Below are 18,996 nucleotides of genomic sequence, written 5' to 3'. Positions count from 1 at the left end.
CCTCATCTATTGTAGCAGTAAAAAATAAATAGAAATGCAGAAGTTTTCTTTCCCTGGTGCTGTGAGCACAGCAGAGGGGTCTCCCCGAACTGGAGCGGGTGCTGAATTTGTGACCTCTACTCTTGCAGGCTCCAGAAGGGTTCGACAGCAGCGCCGCCGGCTTCTCCGAGCCGGAGTGGGAGAACCTGGAGGAATGGCAGAGGGAGCTGTACAGAAACGTGCTGAGGGGGAGCGGCGAGTCCCTGATCTCTCTGGGTAAGATGAGCTCTGTTTCGGGGGGCTCCTTCCCACACCCGGGAGCTGAAGCTGTGGAAACACGGCGAAGGCTGTGCCCGCTGCTGCGGCCACGTCACGTCCAGCCCCTCGGTGGCCAGGACTCCTTGAGGTGGGCACTGGCTGCCGTCACCTCCAGAGGCTGCTCCATGCCAAGCGCAGCCCGCAGATCCCTTCCCTGAGGTCCCCAGATGTTTTCTGCATCAGGGCTGGCTGCCCGAGCCAAAAGCCACCGTATTTTGGTGAGCCCTGCAGTGGGGTCTCACCAAATGGTGTTTTGAAGGTAATTTCTCTGTGCCTCGACAGATTACGCCGTCTCCAAACCCGACCTCCTGTCCCGGCTGCAGAGAGAGGTGCGCTGCGATGAGGTGGATTTGGGAGAGAGGGAGATTCGTGTGGAGCCGAGCGCAGGCAAGGAATGAACTGATTGCGGGTTATTCCTTGGGGATGGTGTTGGGTGGTGGTGGTCCTGATTTGCTCTCGCAGGGACTTCTCGGGTCTTAGGAGGAGCAAGTCCCAGGGGTGTAATAGCGTTAGAAAACATTTAATGGGTTTGATTTTTCCCGTTAGCAGAATCTCTGGTGTTTAGACCTGATGCAAGCAGCCAGGACAGCAAAGGAGGCGTGCAGTGCCCGGCAGGACAGAAGAACCTGGAGGCAAAAGCAGTGCTGGCAGAGCCCACAGCCGGTGAGTGCTGTTCTGGAAGAGCTTGGACACAACGGCAGAGAGGATGCTGTCCTGAAACACCATCAGCTGTAGGGTAGTGGGGAAGCCCCCAGCAGCAGGAGGTGCTGGAGAGGGGTTGGAAATGAATTCAGGGTGGCTGAGAGCTCCCTTGGGTGCAGCAAGGGAAGGGTGACACCTGGTGAAGGAGTTCTCTCTTTATATCAGCAGAGTACGGCGTCCCCGAGCCGAGCTTCGCAGGCGCTCTGAAGCAAGAGGAGGAGGCGTGCTCGGAGGAGCAGGGAGCCACGGAGGACATGGAGTTCACTGAGCTCAGCGTGGGTGAGTTGTGAGCAGCCCCACGACGCGCAGGGAGAGCTGGTGCTGGGCAGGGGGTGCCACCCAGGGTGGCACTGCCGTGGGACAGCGTGTCCAGGTCAAGCACTCCCGTGCTTCTCAGTCACATTCCCTCTTCTTTTAGGCTCTCTTCGAGGGGCCTGTTTGATTTTGGGGGCGGCAGGGGAACGAGTGAGGGGGTCTCAGAAGCGTCCCGTGCCACCCACCAGTTGTGTCACCCCTTTGTTTTTCTCCTCAGTCCCAGCAGACGAGGTGATAGCCTTCAAAATAGAGCAGCTGGACTCCGACGAGTGCCTGCAGAGCTCCGAGCCCCCCGCAGCTTTATCCAGGGATGAGGAGGAGGTGGTTTTCCAGGGTCCCAGCGAGGCGCTGCCCTTCGATGGTCAGTACGGCTCTCCTGTGCCCCTGGGACACCTGAGCACGAGCAGGCTGGTGCCGTCCGCTCACGGGGAAGGTGGCCTGGGCGAAATCAGCGCCGTCACGTTCTACAGGCAAGAGCGCCCCGAGGAGAGACCCCACTCCTGCGCCGCCTGTAGGAAGGGCTTGTGTCTGAAGAAGATGCTGATGATGCAGCAGCAGGGGCACGGCACGCTGTGCGGGGCCGAGTACCCGGAGGACGGGGAGGTTTTCCTCCAGCAGCAGCACCAGGTGGAAGACGGGTCCCGCGTGGGCAGGGGGAGCTTCAGGCAGAAGCAGAACGCGAAAGGCAGGGACAAGGCGCGTGGCACTGACAAACCGAGCCAGAAGAGCCACGCTCCGGGAAGGGCTTACAGGTGCAACAAGTGCCAGGAGCTCTTCCCCCAGAAGAAAACCCTCATCATCCACCGGCGCGTGCACTCGGGGCGCAGCCCAGGCGTCCTCTGGTGCTCCTACTGCGGCAAGACCTTCAGCCACCCCTCCAACCTCACCCGGCACCAGAGGATCCACACCGGGGAGAGGCCGTACCAGTGCGGCGAGTGCTCCAAGCGCTTCACCCAGAAGCAGCACCTCCTCCAGCACGAGAAGATCCACCTGCGGGAGAGGAACTGCGTGGCTGGCGGTCGCGCGAGGGAGGCGCCGCTGCACGGCTTCTAGGGGTGGAAGAGGTAAGGGAGGAGAGAACCTCTGCTGCTCAGCGCTGAAGTCCCTCCAGCGATTTATCCCAAAGGTCCAAGCAAAGTAGAATTAGGATCCGACTTGGCACTGCTGCCCTCTTCGTCGTGGTGGCGATGGCACGCCGTAATACCTCATAGAGAACCCAAAATCTCTTAAGAATAAAAGAGTCTGGGGCCTCTCCAGGTTTGAATCAGTTACCTGAGCTGGCTACAAACAGCAAGGTGAGGTTTTTGGAAGGAGCTGCTCTTTGCCTGGAGTTTCCCCGGCTGCTCTCCTGGATGAACTTCTGCTGTGCTCAGTTTCATGGGCAGGTTTGAGTCACACGTTTGCAAAAGACTCCAGGAAAATGAACACGTGCACGAGGTGGGGGCAGGCTCATGGCTTGCACGGATGCCCCACGTGCCAAAGAGGGGCGGCCGCTCAGTTCCTAGCTCTCCATGCACAGGCCAAGTGACATTTTTATTGCTGCTGCTTCTCGGGAAGCTCACTCGAAGTACAGGTTCATCTCCTGGAGCGGCCGAGGTTGGGGGCACCTCTGGGTCCGTGCAGTCCAACCCCTGCTCCTGCAGGGCCACCCAGAGCTGGTGCCACACATCCCGGTGGCTTCTGAAGATCTCCAAGAAGGAGAATCCCCAGCCTCTCGCAATTCCTTCTCTAAAATCAGATTTACTTTTCTGTAAACTGCAGCGGCAGGGCCACCTTCTGCCCTGATGCGTGAGGTTGTTCTGACGTGCACTGGGTCCTGCTCCGCTGGAGACTGGGTTTGTAGTGCAGGAACTGCGGGGAATTCGCTTCGTTGCCTCCTCCTGAGACCTGCAGGACTCCCAGTGGAACTGAGAGGGGAAAGGACTCGAAAGCCAGAGGCAGTGCACAGCTGTACGTTGGGATAACTTTCTGCTCACTGCCTGCACGTTAACACTTCTCTTTGTATGTCACTATCGTCTTCATCTCCCTTCCCTCCTGTTAGCTTGGGGTTGATATCATTTTTTTGCATTATATCCCCAAATGAAATGCGTTTAACAAATGGCCCCAGTACATCGTGCAACTTCAGGGCTGGTGCTGCTGCCTGACCTGCTTGAAAGCTGCTGCGGGTTCTCCCCATCACTCACCAGGCTTTACAAACCCCTCTGTCGCTGCCTGGTCCCTGCTTTTGGCCAAGAAGTGAGGTCCCTCTCCAGCTCCTCGCTGTTGATTGCTGCCTGCTCTGATCCATTTAAGCTAACCCGATGCTTGCAGAATCCAGAGCAGGTCAGGGTGAACGTGCTGCGAGCCTGTGCTGCGGGACAGAGCTGGCACAAAGCCCCTGGCAGGAGTGCCAGCCGCTGCAGGTGTTTGCCTGCTGACATCTGCCTGCAGCCTCTTCTCGCCTTGGTGCCGCTGAGGTCTTTGATCTCTCAGTCTCTGACGTGTCTGAGTGGGTCTGTGTGCGGTAAGCCTCTCTGCCTGTAGCCGTTTGGGTGTTTTTTTAACAAATATGAGGTCTGTGGGGACAGAGGGTTCCGTATTTCATCATTTCTCGGGGTTCAGTGGCCTCTTGCTACTATCAATCTGGTCCACGTGCATTCTTTCTCTCCGCTATTTGACGTGCTGAAGGAAAAAAGCAGTGCAGGGCATTCAATACCCAGACAGCTCGTCTGGGTCTTGTTCAACAGGCAGGTGAGCTAATCAGTCCTCCAGTGGTTTCCTGCTGCCTGGTGAAGCTGCTTGTCTCCGTTTCACCTTTTTTTGTTACCAGACTGTGAGCCTTCGGGGCAGGGAACACGTTTCTATCTGTGTGCGAAACGCCAGTTACATCTACGGCAGCAGATACTTGATTTTTTGATAATAATGCCATGAAACTTGAACGGATTAAAGTGTGAAGTCCTCGGTGCTTCTTTTTTTTTTTTTTTTGGTCTTTTTCTAATGTCACTTCACCTGCTTCTCCTTGCCCTGGGTGTGAGTGCACAGGGAAAGATCCCAGGGACCTGTCACACCTACCTCGCGTTCCCTGCTCAAAGCAGCTGGCAGTTTGTTGTATTTCTTCTTACTGATTGGAATACAAAAGCCTCCCGTGCAGAACAGAGTGGGTTTTCATTGTTTTTTTCTTTTTCTTTTTTTTTTTTTTTTTGTAATACTGCAGCAGAACCTGAGCAGGAGCGTTGTTTTCCACGCGCGCATGAGATCCAAAGAGGGCCCGAATGGTAACAGCACCTAAAAATAGCCTGTCAGTGAGCTCACTGTGCAATCCTCATCCTGCGGGCAGATCACATCGATCCTGCTGCAGGCAGAAAGTTTTCAGCAGCCACAGCGCTGCAGTCGCCCTCAGCTCAGCCCACTCCTTTGAGTCCGGGAGGAGCAGGATTCTTCTGGGGTAAAGGTGCAGAGGTGCTCCGATTGCCCTCTGACCTGAACAGCCGAAAATTTGGGAACATTTCAGCAGCGTTTGTGGGTTATTCTACAGGAGCTACAGGAGACTATTGTGGGCTGCTATGGTATGTTACAAAAGGATGGTAAAAAACACTGGGGTCCTCACCACAACCATAAAAATCAGCAAAAAGTCGGGGATTTGAGCACTGTGGGCTGAGAAGGGTTATGCTATTTTAACAGCACTCTCCTATTTTTGTCTGAGACCTCACGTTTTAACTGCTACAAAGCATCAGAGGCAATTGATGTGCTCCATATTTCAGCACGTCCTGATGCTAGCTGTGATAATACCGGCAGAGCAGTATTTTGCGCAGTGAGTCACAGTTTCCCTGCTCAAGCCCGGCTCTCTTGTATTTCGGAGATCAATATGTATATTTCAAACGGATCTCGGAGCTATTTTGAGGTTCGTGCGGCTTAAATTTCAGAAACGCAGCCCTGAATCCGAGAACAAACATTGCCAAGTGACACAGAAATGCACTGCTCTCCAAGGAGAGAAGAAAAATCCTCGCCCAGATGCTGTGATGCTTACGGGACAGAGTGAAAGCTGCAGGGAGAAGCCAGGGAAGATGCAGGAGGGGAGGGAGAATTTCAGGAGCACAAGGTGATGCTCACGGAGTCCTCACGCCTCCCGTGAACAAATGCCGTGCTTTTGCCCTCCTTGGGTAGCTCCTCTCAGTGTAACTCTTTTCTGATCTTCCATTGCATGGTTTGAGGTGGTCGGGCACTGGGACAGGCTGCCCAGGGACATGGGCACAGCCCCAAGCTGCCAGAGCTCAGGAATCATCTGGACAATGCTCTCAGACACAGGGTCTGGTTTTTGGGTGGTCCTTTGGGGACCCAGGACTTGGACTCGATTATCCTGGTGGGTCCCTTCTGACTCAGGATATTCAGTGATTCTACGGCTCCATTTTGTTTAAGAGCAGCTCAAGCTTTTGTTTGTTCATTTTGCAAGTACCTTCCGCTGCTAGAGCAACTGCACATCTTTTATAGCTTTACGACTTCAGATTTTTGTTGATAAAAGCCTCTCTGCGCGTCCTACCCCACAGAGGCAGGAATTCTTCGCATACCACGGGAACACGGCCACTTCTGCATTTCGGATCGGGGGGCCAGCTCTCCTGCACCCAGCTCCTTAGCGCCGTGTCCAGGTTCTGAAGCCTCTTTCTGTCCATTCCTAGGATGGGCCAAGCTGGATGGGGCTGGCCTGGGCTGGGGGCAGGGGGCCCTGGGCATGGCAGGGGGTGGCCATGGGGGGTTTTGGGGTCCCTTCCCACCCAGACCTATCTGTGGGTATGAGCAGTTTATTGTAGTACAGCTCAAACACCAGATTTTGACTATTGGAGGTGGCTGCAGAGCTTGTAGAATCAAAATATCTCGAGTTGGAATGGACCCACAAGGATCATCGGGTCCAACTCCAGCTGATTGGGATCATTGAGTCACAACTCAGCACCATCCTGACACCTCTCTGCAGCACGAACGAGCACATCAGTGACATCAGTAGTGTCAGCAAACACTTTTATCTTTGCAGTTTTGATCACTTCAGAGGTGAAGGAGGTCCTGTAGGTCCAGGCTGGGGTCTGCAGAACACATGGAGGCATCACTATGGGAGGCTGGTGGCAGCTCAAATGGGGTGGTAACAGGGCCAGGCAAACCACAGCCAGGGCCAGGACACACCACATGGCCACCGTGCCCCTGTCCTGGGGCCGTGGCAGTGCTGGAGAGTCCCCAAAATGAACCTCAGGTGCCCCACAACACAGGTCAGCACAGGCCTCATGCACAGAGGGGATCCCACACCCTCACAGGCCCCAGCCACGCTCCCCACACCCAACATTTTGTTGCATTTTTTTCTGATTTATAAATTCAGCAGACGTTGGCTGCAGCTCTTGGGGTCACAAGCACGAGGAACGTCACCGCTGTCCCCCGATGTGGCACTGGTGACACCGCAGCTCCCGCCAGCACCCCAAAAGGAGGATGCGGGGAGGGAGGTGTCCGGCATTTCTCGGTGACAGGACGTGAGGGAACAGGCTCGAGTTGCTGCAGGGCATGGCTACGTTGGGTTTGGGGCAGGATTTCTGCATGGAGAGGGTGGGCAACGGGAGTGTGGGTTGGTGCACCCAGCGTGCCGGGCTCTGGTTCACCTTCTTGTCACAGAATCCTGACCTGGTTGGGGCTGGAGGCCCCCTCAGGGTCCCTCTATCTCAAGTGTACTCCAGCAGCCCCCAGAGCTGCCCTTGTTCCTACTGTTTAGGAGAAATTAAGGGAGTTAAAAACAAAAAATGATTTATTTGTGAGTGTGTTTCTGTCACCGTTACTCCTGATGAGGCTCTGGGTGTTACTTAGCGTGGCAAGCTTTACATTTTCAGGCTGAATTTTAAAAAATAAATAGGTAAATAAAGCGTCCCAGCATCCCAGGCTCTCATTTAGCTTCTTGTCACAGAATCCCGACCCGGTTGGGGCTGGAGGCCCCCTCAGGTCCCTCTGGTCCCAGGTGTACTCCAGCAGCCCCCAGAGCTGCCCTTGTTCCCACTGTTTAGGACAAATTCAGAGAGTTTAAAACAAAAAATGATTTATTTGTGAGTGTGTTTCTGTCATCGTTACTCCTGACAAGGCGCTGGGTGTTACTTAGCGTGGCAAGCTTTACATTTTCAGGCTTTTAACGAATAAATCGATAAATGAAGCGTCCCAGCGCCTCAGCCTCTCGGTCAGCCGGGCCCCCCCCCGGGCCCCGCGGGCGGCTGCAGGGGGCGCTGCGGGGCCGGGCGCGGAGCTCGGGGCCGCGGAGCTCGGCGGCGGCCATGGCCGGGGGCCGGGAGCCGGGGCGGGCGGCGGCGATACCGGGCTCGGTCTCGGTATCATCGAGGCTGCTCCGCCTCGAGGCCCGCTTAGCACGGGCGGAGCGGCAGCTCCGGGCCGCCCTGGCCTTGCGAGGCCGGCTTCAGGCGCTGGAGCGGCGGCTGGAACGCGGAGGCCGTCGAGGGGCTTCGGGGCCGAGGGGCCCGGCCCGGTTGCGGGCACCGTGGGCGCCCTTCGGGGAACGGGAGCGCCGGGCGCTGCCGGGCTGGCGCCGGGCCCTGCGCCGGGCCCCTCGCAGGAGCCCCCGCGGAGCGCTGCTCCCCCGCGGTAAGGGCCCAGGGGAGGGGGGAATGGGAGAGGGGTGGTCGTGGGGAAGGGGGTCGGGGGATCCCCGCTGCACATTGAGGCACAAGGAGGACCCCAGAGGCACCGAGGAGCCCCCACAGCTCGCCCCGTGGCCCCCCTATACCCCCAGCCTGCGTCCTCGTCTCCCCTTCCAGCTGCCCTGCTTTGGTGTAAAGCCCCTAACCCTGTCCCATCGCTGCCAGCCACCCTTTTTTTCCCCAGAGCTGGTTTTTAAAGCATCTTCTGAGCCCCTCACACAAATATCCATGCTGGGGCGTACACCCCTGAAGGGCTGCACCGATCCCTTCCGTGTGGTACCGGAGCGTGAAGGTAGAGCAAGGTGTGGAGCATCAGCCTGTCCGCCTTCCCCTTTGTAATTCATGGAGGCGTTTTTAATTTTCAATAGCTTTTATTCATGATTTCCTCTTAGTGATGTTCTTTCTAAGCTCTGCTCTTGCTCTGTATGAAGCGGTGAATTTCGGTATCCAGCAACATTTTCCCGATGGGCTAGAAGTGCTGTGGCTTTTAAGGGGCACTGAGCAGAGACTGGCAGAGCCAAAGCAGCAGCAGGACTCAAAAACAAGAATTCAGTGGCACCTTCCTCTCCCTGGGACACCTAGAATGAGATTTTGTTTCCTGATGTTGGCTGCAGCAAACCAGGCAGTGCAGCTGCAGAAACGTGTGTGTGTCCCTGAAGCTCACCAGGGGCTTTGTGGCAGATACCTGAGCTCTGCTGAAGGGGTCTTGGGCAGCAGGAGCTAGGTCTGAAGCGAGGTTTTTGCTGGTACCAGAGCTAGAACAGAGCTGCTGAGCCTGGGATGGGATGAGAATGTTAATTAATGTTGTACACGGAATTAAAATACCCTTGCTTCCTCTGAACAGAAGACAGCATAATCCATGTTAAACAAGAGGAAGAGTTGTGTGCCGCGGATCAGGAAGAGGTGGAGGCTACGGGAGCTCTGGAAGAGCCCTGCCCAGGTGAGTAACTGCATACCTCGGAGGGAAAAAGGCAGAGGGATTAGATTCTAAGCTTTTTTTTTTTTTTTTTTTTTTTTTTTTTTAACTCACGTTCCAAATATTTCATAAAAAGCTCACGTTTCTGAGCAGACTTGCCACCAGTCCTGACAGGTAAGCAGCTGGTATTTTGTTTTTTCCCTTCTCACAGCTATCCTGGAGTTTATGGCTGGTTTTCATCCAAACAGTGAAAGGGGAAATGTTTCACTCCCCCTTAACTTCCTTACTCTGCACCCCTCGAGCTGACAGCTGGAAGCTGCTTACTCACTTTTTTGGGCCAAAGAGTTAGCTCGGAGGAGGCAAAATCAGTGGCTGGACCAGACGTGGGGCACCTTACCCTTTACGAAGGGTGGCAGCTCTGTCTGTTGGCTGCGCTAATTTTATTTGGCCTGTAGCTTTTAAAGCAAACTGGGATTTTTAGCCCTTTCTGTCAGATTTCATTTAGAAAGCGGGCTTACGGTAGCTCATGTAAAAATCTAGGGTTGCCATGGGGAAAAACAAAACAAGGACAAGTCTCAGCCTTGTAAAATCTTGAACTTAAGCACATCTGATAAGCTTGTCTTGAATTTTGTCCTTTATTAGAGCCAGCGTTTTATGAGCCCGAGACTTCAGGTCGGATCAAGAGAGGCACGGAGGCGTATGCCAGAGAGCTGCCGGGCGCAGAGGGTGAAGATGTCCCAGGAGACCCTGACACGGGTGAGGATTCCCTGGAAAAACCTCCTGGTGTAGGAGTGACCACTTGGGTGGCTCCCGAGGCTTTGCCAGCACTTTTCCTACCTTTGTGAGCTCCTCAGTCTTCTGTGCTTTGCAGCTTTCTCCAGTGTTTCTCAATTGTGTTTTCCCCAATGAACAGAATTTCAGACTTGTGCAACCGATGTTATGTCATGGATTAAACAAGAGGAGGAGCCACGCTGCCCTGAACGGCAAGACTCAAAGAAAGAAGAAATCTGTACGTACCCAAGAACAGGTCAGTAGTGGATTTTAACTGAGATTCCCTGGGATAGCAGATCCAATCTGGAACATTTTTTATGTTACAATAAATGTCATGGCCGTACGATGTAAGCCATGAAAGAACCGGTGCAAACCTCAGTCTGCCAGGTAATGTTTGTTCGCAAAATTGTATTTTGTCAGCTGAAGAATCTCTTCCCTCCCTCAGCTGCCCTAAAACTGTCATAAACACCTCCTTGGTTTTCAGTTCAGGCAGGCACAGCGGTGCGCTCAGGTTGGTAGTTTCAGCTGGCTTCGTGTGTCCAAACCTGATACCAAGGACCGTGGAGCCTTGGCTTTGTGTTCCCAAGCAGGAGAGCTCTCCCGCAGCAAAAATTGAGGAGGAATAGGCAGAAGAATATTTTGGGTAGAAATCAGTTGGTAGCCCAGAATGCCTCCAGTTCCTGTAAATTATTTGGGCATTCATGGACATCGACAGGCGTGTGGTGAAGCTGCTATAAATTAATGGATAAACCCTCGGTGTGCCAGTGACAGTGGGGACTGCCTACACGAATGGTTTCACCCCACAGGAAAAAAGGTCCTCTAGGATATTGCCCTGGTGCAGGGCTGGCAGGGGACAGAGAAATGTCTCTGGACATGGAAAAATGGAAAAAAAAAAAAAAGGGGACATGGAAAATGAGGAGCCTGAGCTGAAGTACTCTGATGGAAGATAATCATGAAAACGAAACACTGGGTTATTGTCACAGGGAGCTGTAATTACAGAAAAAGGGAATTTGCAGTCAGCAGAGCTCCAGGCAGGGACGAGTGGGGCGTCCTTTGCCCAGTGATAAATCTAAAGCTGTGCCGAAGCAGCTAAGGTGCCAGGTACCTGGGGTTGGATTGGTGGGGGTCAGAGGAAGGTAGGAGAGGAACGTGGGCCTTAGGGATTTTTCACAGAGATTTCAAAATGTAATTGCTAGCAGATCGTTTATTTTCCTGGGGATTTTGTTTCAGTGGAACGCTGGTACTCGCCCTTCCCCTCACTACTGAAGCCTCCCATCTTAGGAACATTGCGCATTGGTGCAAGAATATTGAAGAATGTATTTTTTGGATAATCTCAGGAGGCTTCTTTAACTGAAAGTCTGTGAAATCTGTCTGTTTCAGTGCATGGTGAGAACATGAAGAAGGATTCTCCGGCAGATAGCTTTGGAAGCACGCTCTGTGACTCTGGCGTACTGGGGAGACCCGGAGAGAAGTTTTGCAAGGATCCTGCCCCTGGAGTGACGTGGGACAGTCAGTGGAATTCGGAAATGATGGGAACGAACACCACCAGGAACGGCTTTGGGGATGACGCTCGGTACAACCAAGCATTTGGTGAACATTTAGACTTCCTCAGCGCTCAGGAAAGTGTTGGAAAGAGGCCGTGTGCCTACAGCAAATGCGAGAGAGACTCCAGCCAGCAGGAACCTCTTCCAGCTCCCCGGGGAGACCGAGAAGAAACGTTTCCAGGCCCCGTGTGCGAGAAGAGGCTCGGCGAGAGGATGCTCCAGCAGCAGCCCAGTGCTCCGGGGGAGAAACGTGCGGGGCAGAGGGCTCCTGTCATGGGGGCACCACTGACAGCCCACGGACAGAAGGCTGCAGGTGGAACCAGCATTTGTGCAGAGGATCATCCAGCTGTAGGACACAGGGAGAAGCTCCCCACAGAAAAAACCATACCCAGCCCTTGCGGGGACGACCCACGGGACGTGTCGGAGGCACCCAAGGGTGGCTTGGCGGGCCAGCAGCAGAGCCAGGGCAGGGGGAAGTCCTACATCTGCAACGACTGTGGGAAAAGCTTCGTGTGCCACTCCTGGCTCGTTCGCCACCAGATGACTCACACGGGAGAGAGGCCCTACAAGTGCTCGGAGTGTGACAAAAGCTACCGGAGGAAAGATTATCTTTTAAACCACCTGCGCCGCCACTCGGGAGAGGGGCTGTTCCAGTGCCACCTCTGCAGGAAGAGATTTGTGCTCAGGAGGAGTTTAGTTAAGCACCAGGAGAGTCACGTGCAAGAAACACAACGGACTGTGGGCGCTTGGCCCTGCGCAGAGATCCGGGAATCTGTTGTGCACTCCAGATAGAAAATCCTGTGGGTTTCCCGGCCCGTTTAGGGGCAGGGGGGCAGCAGGATCTCCCAGTGGGCAGGAGGAGGCTGTTGAGCGGCCGCCCTGTGCCCCCTGCCTGGGAAGGGGATATTTTGGGGGTTGTTTTCTGCTGGGCATGTTGGGGTGGTTTGTGGAGCTGCCTCACAGCTCTCCGCGGTGCCTGCCTGAGGGTGTTGGGGATGTGTAGGAAATGGGCAGCGCTCCCTTACTGCACACAGAACGACACCAGCACACAGAAAAACTCGTGGTGCTTCAGGCAGAGCATCTGAAGTGTCGTCCTGAGACGTCTTAGACCCCAGAGACTGGTCTAAAACCAAATTCAAGTTACTGCTGGCTCACTAAGCCCATGAAATCGTGTGAGGGAACACCCAATGCGTGTGAAAACCTTCGAGAAAGGGGCTCCGAGCTGCTGCACCCCAAGGGAGGGCTCCTGCGGGCTGGGGCTGGCCTGGACGAGGCGATGCAGAGCAACAAAGGGGCCTGGAGCGCGGTTGCCATTTTGTGTAGCCTTAAAATTCTTTTCCATTTCCCTTCGCCATGTCGTTACAGGCCTGCTGGGGCCGTTTGTACAATTTTCTGCGTCCCGTGAAAACAGAGAAGCTCAAGACTAGCCGTTTGCTCAATTTTTACCTTCAGTAATTGTATTTTTGGTCAATGTTGGTGTTTGCCAGGGGCAGCGCTGTTAGGGAGGTGTGCCCTGAGGTGCCGGGAGGCCTGGGGTATAGCTTGGTGGCGTCGGGGTGGGACGAAGGCAGACGCAGCCCGTGGCTGCCTCAGATTGAGGCAAAAACGTGTGGTTTTGGCTTATTTTGCCTGGAAATGTGCATTTTTGTAACATTTACATTATTGTGAGAGCCCTGTGCCTCGTTCTCCGGGGAAAGGAGAAGAACTGGGGCGGGATGGGGCCGATGCCGGTGTCACGGGCACTGCCCCGGGACCCCCGGGTCCCCCCCGGCCCCCCCCGGCCCCCCCCGGTCCTGTCACGCCACCCCCCGCCCCGCTCCCCTCAGGTTCCCGCCACCCCGCGCCGTTGCTATGGCAACCGCGTAGCGCGTTCCCGCCACGCCCTCCTCCTCCAATCAGAGCCCTCCCCTTGCTTCGCCGGCCAATCGCAGGCGGGCCGCGCCGCACGTGCCCACGCCTATTGGCTGTGCCCAGCCCGCGCGCGCCCGGCGGGAGGGCGGGGCAAAGAGGCGGGCGGCCAATGGCGAGGGGAGGCTCTGCGCGCCTGAAGCCGGATTGGCTGCGGCGGGGGGGCGGGGTGGGGCGGGCCAAGATGGCGGCCTCGGCCCGCTGTGAGGCGCGGGGGTTTAGCGCCCGCTGTGTGTTCGCTGTGGGGCCTGGCCCTGCTGGGGGCAAAGTGTCACAGAAACACAGGGTCCCCGAGGTTGGGGGTGTTATAAATAAAATCTCAGCTCAATGTGAATGTAGTGATGTTTATAAAAGGCAAATAAACAGCGCTGGGTGCGCGGGGAGCCTACACTACCAACACACACAAACATCGAACTTTCTAAATATATAAAACATAACATTTACATACGCCTATAAATATATACAATCAGATAAGGCAACAAACAGCCCTTTAAGTCTATCACTATCAATGTCCGCAACTAGGGAGCACAGTTGGAGTTGGTAATCCTGGTTGAAGTGCTCCCATATCTTCCAAAACTTCATTAGTTTCTCTCAGATCATACAACAGTCCCCATTTTCCATTCTTTTTCTTGATTACAAACACCGGAGAATTCCAGGGCTAGTCGTGGGAACAATATGTCTTGCTTTAAGTTGTCAAGAAACTCGGCTTTTGAGCTTTATGTATCCTATTCTTTCCAGAAATAAGAAAAACACATCCATCTCCTTTTCAAGGCCAATAGCAGAAGGATCAGTAAAGGAGCCCACAGCTCCCTCACAAAAACCACGCGTTTCTGACTGTGGTCCCACACGGCTCTGTAAGGCCTCAGAGACTGCTCGCCAGGTGCCGAGCAATCCCACTGCAACCTTGTTTTTAGTAGCAGGGTCCCACACCTTGACCTCAATTTGTTGCCATATTTCAGGATCGTAAACTGTCCGATTGTTGTTAAGGAGAATAAGCTGTAAGGTTACCAGGACAGTCTTTGCTCCTAAGGACGTATGATTCCCCATAATGCGCAGCTGCTTACCAGCGAGGGGCAGTTGTGTGTGCGGCTCTGCTTCTCTCAGCTCGAGCTTCTTCCCAGCTCTGGTGCCCATTTCCAGCGACTTTCTGTACGAGCTTCTCTGAGCAGTTTGCTGAGTCTGGCCGAACCTATCTTCATGAGGCGATTAATGTGCCTGTTCCTGTCCTGGTGTCCATTCTGCTAGCCTGTTCTTTTTCATTCCTTCTTTCTACTTCTTTACTGATGACATAAATTCATTATACCGTGTTGCCTTTTTCATCTTGAGGACAGGCTCCCCTCCTATACCCTTCACCCCACAGCAGTCCTTTTCCAACAACTTCTCATTGCTCAAACAACTTTGCCTGGCAACAGCAAACCCGCAGCAACATCCATGTGTTAACGGCTGGAGAACAGCAACCTGAGACTGCATGGAGTCTCCTGAACCACCCTTCTTTGCTCCCTCTAAACTCTTTTACATTCCTGATGGCCTCATCGTTAAGAGTCTGATGTTATCATCAACCATGGGGCTTGCCGACCCCCATGGCCACACTCCCACATCTCCCCCTTCTTTATTAATATCAACCATTTCCTTGACACAAATTATTACTCCATATATCACAGAAGGGACCTCCAGGATCACCCAGTCCAACCTCTGACTTACCACTAACCAGTCCTCCACTAAACCATATCCCTAAGCTCTACATCTGAACATCTTTTAAAGACCTCCAGGGATGGTGACTCCACCACTTCCCTGGGCAGCCTGTTCCAATGTCTAACAACCCTTTCGGTAAAGAAGTTATTCCTAATATTCAACCTAAACCTCCCCTGGCGCAATTTAAGCCCATTCCCCCTCGTCCTGTCACCAGGCACGTGGGAGAACAGGCCAACCCCCACCTCACTACAGCCTCCTTTAAGGTATCTGTAGAGAGCGATAAGGTCGCCCCCGAGCCTCCTCTTCTCCAGGCTGAACAAGCCCAGCTCCCTCAGCTGCTCCTCGTAGGACTTGTTCTCCAGGCCCCTCACCAGCTTCGTCGCCCTTCTCTGGACCCGCTCAAGCACCTCCATGTCCTTCTTGTAGCGAGGGGCCCAAAACTGAGCACAGTACCCGAGGCACCCCTCACCACTGAAACCCGAGTGCCCCAGCGATTCCTCCTGGCAGCAGCGAGCAGATGGGCATGTGCAGAGAAAGTACACGCACAGCCCGTGTTTGTAGACGTGCAGCCACGTATGTAACACGTCTGAAGGCAAGGTGTGAGCTCCTTCTCACCATGACCGCACAGATCCCGTGTTTGGGTCCTGCCCATAGCGATAGGAGCTGCGTGCAGCACCGTTCACCTCAAAGAAAGAAATATCTGGCTAAGTTGAAAGAAATTAATGGAAAAAAAAAAACAACATATTTTTAGCATTTCACCTTCAATATATTTTTGCAGACACTGCAGTAATCATCTTTCAGTATTCACAGGGCTGAATTTTTTGTCTGCATTAACTTTTCAGTTTTATTAGCAGGGGAAAAACTCTTAGAGCCGGGTCTGACGGACTGTGGCATTGCCTCAGTTAAAATACACTCTGAATATTTTATTTTATTTTATTTTATTTTATTTTATTTTATTTTATTTTATTTTATTTTATTTTATTTTATTTTATTTTATTTTATTTTATTTTATTTTTCATTCATTCAGTGACTAGAGTTTCAGGATCACTCACCACATTTTTTGTGATTAATTTTTGACCCGGCTGTTTTAGAAAATCACCGAGTCACGCTATTTTAAAATCATTTTACTGCTCTGAGCTATGTGTAGAGATAACACCAGAGGATTCACATGTAAATTCCTGAGGCAAGACACTGGTTATACATAATGTGTATACAACATTGCTAGAAACATTTGGCTGATGAGCAAAGAGGTTTTCGAGGGTGTATGGTGCTGGCACCAAGCATTGAACACTTTCTGTTTTAGGTCCCTGGGACACTTGATAATGCGCCAGCACATGAGGGGAAGAACCTGGAAGACTGGCAGAAAGAGCTTTACAAGAAAGTGATGAAGGAGAATCACAAATCCTCAACCACTTTGGGTCAGGGTTAGTTTCCCGTTTCTCACAGAAGGCAGAGGGGTCCGCGCTGCGTCTGCCTGTCCCTTCCCTACCAGTCACTCCTCAAATCCTTCGATTTATTTATTCATTTATTTATTTATTTATTTATTTATTTATTTATTTATTTATCGTGGATTAATCTTTAGATGCTCCTGAGTGTCCCGGTTGATTTATGTGCTACCTGTCAAGGAGCAAAGGTTTAGAAAAGGTTTAAACTCACGAGCTGAGGAGCTGGGACGACGCACGGCAGCGTGAGTCTTGTCGATCATGGCCAAGTTGTGAGTCTTTCCATCATCTCCAAACCCTCATATATGTTGTTTGTTGTGGTTCACTGAAGAATATTGAACTATTTTGATGCAGCAGTACTTGAATAACATGAATGACGCCCCAGAAAATGAAGAAGTCTTACCAGTCAGTGTTAAGCGCCCAACTACATCATTGCTTTTCTGAATCTGAAGGTGCGAACCCCCTCTGCTTCCTCAGCTTTCACCCGATTCCTCAGATTAATAGAAAAATGAGCCTGGCTGTAGTCACGGGCTAGATGTGCTTTTACTTGTCCTCCAGGCTGCAGAAACAGAACTGCTGCGAACCCGAGAAGCCTCAGCTGTTGCTTACTCCACTTTCCTCTTTGTGACAGCTCTGGTGGAGAAGTGCTGATTTAGCCTAACCTCATTCTGCTGCTATTTCTGCACTTTCACATCTGAACATCCATGAAATAATGAGAGGGTGCAATTCCACTTTTTCATTCTTTACGTGTCTTCTATTTTTTACAGCAGAAGAGCTGGAGCGCAGACAGCAGCCTCTATTTTTTTGTACAGCTCTGCTCTGTTAAAGAAGCGTGTGCCTTGCTCTGCATGAAAAAGAACTACCTGGGGGAAAGCAGTGACATGAATCATTTTTATTCCTATTAACTATGAATTACACTTGCACAATTTTTCGCACTATTTTCCGTGTAAATGAATGAAAATGAGTCATGCTACAAAAAAAAGGGCAGAGAGAAAGTACAGGGCTTGGAGACTGGAAGCGAATAGCCTGACACGAAGCCATCCTCAGCACTGGTCTTTGTGCAACTTATTACGTTGGGAATTAAAGTAGGTTAGGCAATACCTCTGTAATTTGGGGGATTTGGGGGAGGTGTCAGAACATGGAAATGGTGGTTATTGTTTCCCCGTGTTCCCTGTGCAGACTGTCCTGTTCCCAACATCGATATCCGGCCGAGGGAAGTGCCGCGTGTCAAGGAGCAGCGGGATTCTGGGGAAAGAGGAATTCCTGCAGGTCTCAGCACAGGTGTGTGATGGCCTCAGACCAGCCAAAAATTAAACCCACAGCATAATAAACACGGGCTTCTAGGATCAGAGGGATTGGGGTTCTAATGCGTCCCTGCTTTTTGTTCCCAAACTTGTTCTGTTTCTTGTTCTCACAAAAAATAAGGTTTTGTTCTTTGGAAGTTTATATTAGATCACATCAGGTAAAGTTTGGAATCTTTTTGTTCCAGGCTGTAGTGCTGCTGGGATCAAGCTCAGAGCTCAGGAAATGCGGAGCTGTTTGGATCGTGTTCAGGAGGATCCCAGGACTCCACGTCCAAGTTTCAGACAACATCAGGGGTAACATCTGAGAGCCATCGCAATTCGGGAGCAGGTCAGGCAAATGGAACAACAGGAAGCAGAAGAGGTAACAGCCCTCCTGGGAGAGGAGAGCCTGACGAATTCCAAGAGATCCTTCTTTACCAGGAAACCCAGACGGGAGAGAGGCTGTGTGTGTGTGTGCAGCATGTCAGAAAACCTCTAAACTGAAAGCAGGACTGTTAAAACAAAAGCAGATTCACACCAGAAGGAATCAGGTATGGTCATACGTACGCACAGACTGCAGGAAAAGCTTTGGTCACCGCGCAGATCTGATCTGACACCAGAAAACTCAGACGGGACAGAGGCCTTACAAGTGGACAGCGAGTCAAAAAAGTTTTGCAGAGAAACCCAGGCACACAAATCACTTGCAAACTCACAACGTGGACCTGTAACTACTGTGCCCAAAGCTTCCTTGGGATAAATTTTCCATTGTTAGCAAATAATCCACCAGAGGTGATGGTTCTAGTCCCGTATCAATTACAGGGGAAGGTTTAGGATGAGGCAGTTTCGTTAAACCGAATCAAACCCAAGCATGGCAGGGTTGGTGCCAGCTGAAGAGGCATCGATTAGGAGCTGATTTGAATTGGTGGCTGGATGATTCATGTCTGGGAGGGGGAGTTAACACACAGCAGCGTTGACTGTACCGAAAGCATTATTAAAGGAACGTTCGGATGCACAAAGCAGCCTGTGCTAGAAAAATGGCTGTGTTTAAGCAGAAAATTTAGGCAGAAAAAAAATTAAGCAGAAAATTTAGGCAGAAAAATTTAAGCAGAAAATTTAAGCAGAAAATTGCTGGGGGGTTTCATGTTGGAGAGGACCAAGATACGATCAGAACAGGATTGTCTGCAGAGTTGTGAGCAGAAAATGGAGCTTGTGGGAGCTTGGGAGCTCAGGTTAAAGTGAAGGGTTGGGTTTGGTGTAACACACAAAAAAAAAAACAACACAAAAACACTGATGGGACAGTAACGGTGGCAGTGAAGGTGCTGTGTTCTGCACTGAAGCCGTGAATGAAGTTATGTCCTTGGCTTCCCTTGAGGACCAGGAAACGACTGGGGCTGGGATGGAGCTTGGTAAATCCTGAAGGAGATTAAGGGAGTACTCATGGCCCCGAGGGATCCCTGCCCATCCCCAAAGCAGGAG

The 18,996-nt window shown here is 52.3% G+C and overlaps 1 protein-coding gene across 1 annotated transcript in view; it reads left to right on the top strand.

Annotated features, from left to right (window-relative positions):
* LOC106020452 (uncharacterized) overlaps positions 1–18,753 on the top strand; it is a 50,910-nt gene extending 32,157 nt beyond the window's left edge. The window contains 13 exon segments of the mRNA XM_072033973.1: positions 129–255; positions 580–684; positions 844–960; positions 1,165–1,278; positions 1,532–2,364; positions 7,467–7,908; positions 8,809–8,904; positions 9,523–9,636; positions 9,794–9,907; positions 11,032–11,984; positions 16,099–16,219; positions 17,417–17,518; positions 17,947–18,753. Coding sequence (XP_071890074.1) covers positions 129–255; positions 580–684; positions 844–960; positions 1,165–1,278; positions 1,532–2,364; positions 7,467–7,908; positions 8,809–8,904; positions 9,523–9,636; positions 9,794–9,907; positions 11,032–11,984; positions 16,099–16,219; positions 17,417–17,518; positions 17,947–18,248 — 3,540 coding nt within the window. The 3' untranslated portion in view covers positions 18,249–18,753.
* Positions 18,754–18,996: the final 243 nt, after the last annotated feature.

The sequence above is a fragment of the Anas platyrhynchos genome, chromosome 2 (assembly GCF_047663525.1).
Source record: "Anas platyrhynchos isolate ZD024472 breed Pekin duck chromosome 2, IASCAAS_PekinDuck_T2T, whole genome shotgun sequence".
NCBI classification, from domain to species: domain Eukaryota; kingdom Metazoa; phylum Chordata; class Aves; order Anseriformes; family Anatidae; genus Anas; species Anas platyrhynchos.
The sequence above is the reverse complement of the archived record's forward strand: the minus strand, read 5'-3'. Positions and strand labels throughout refer to the sequence as shown.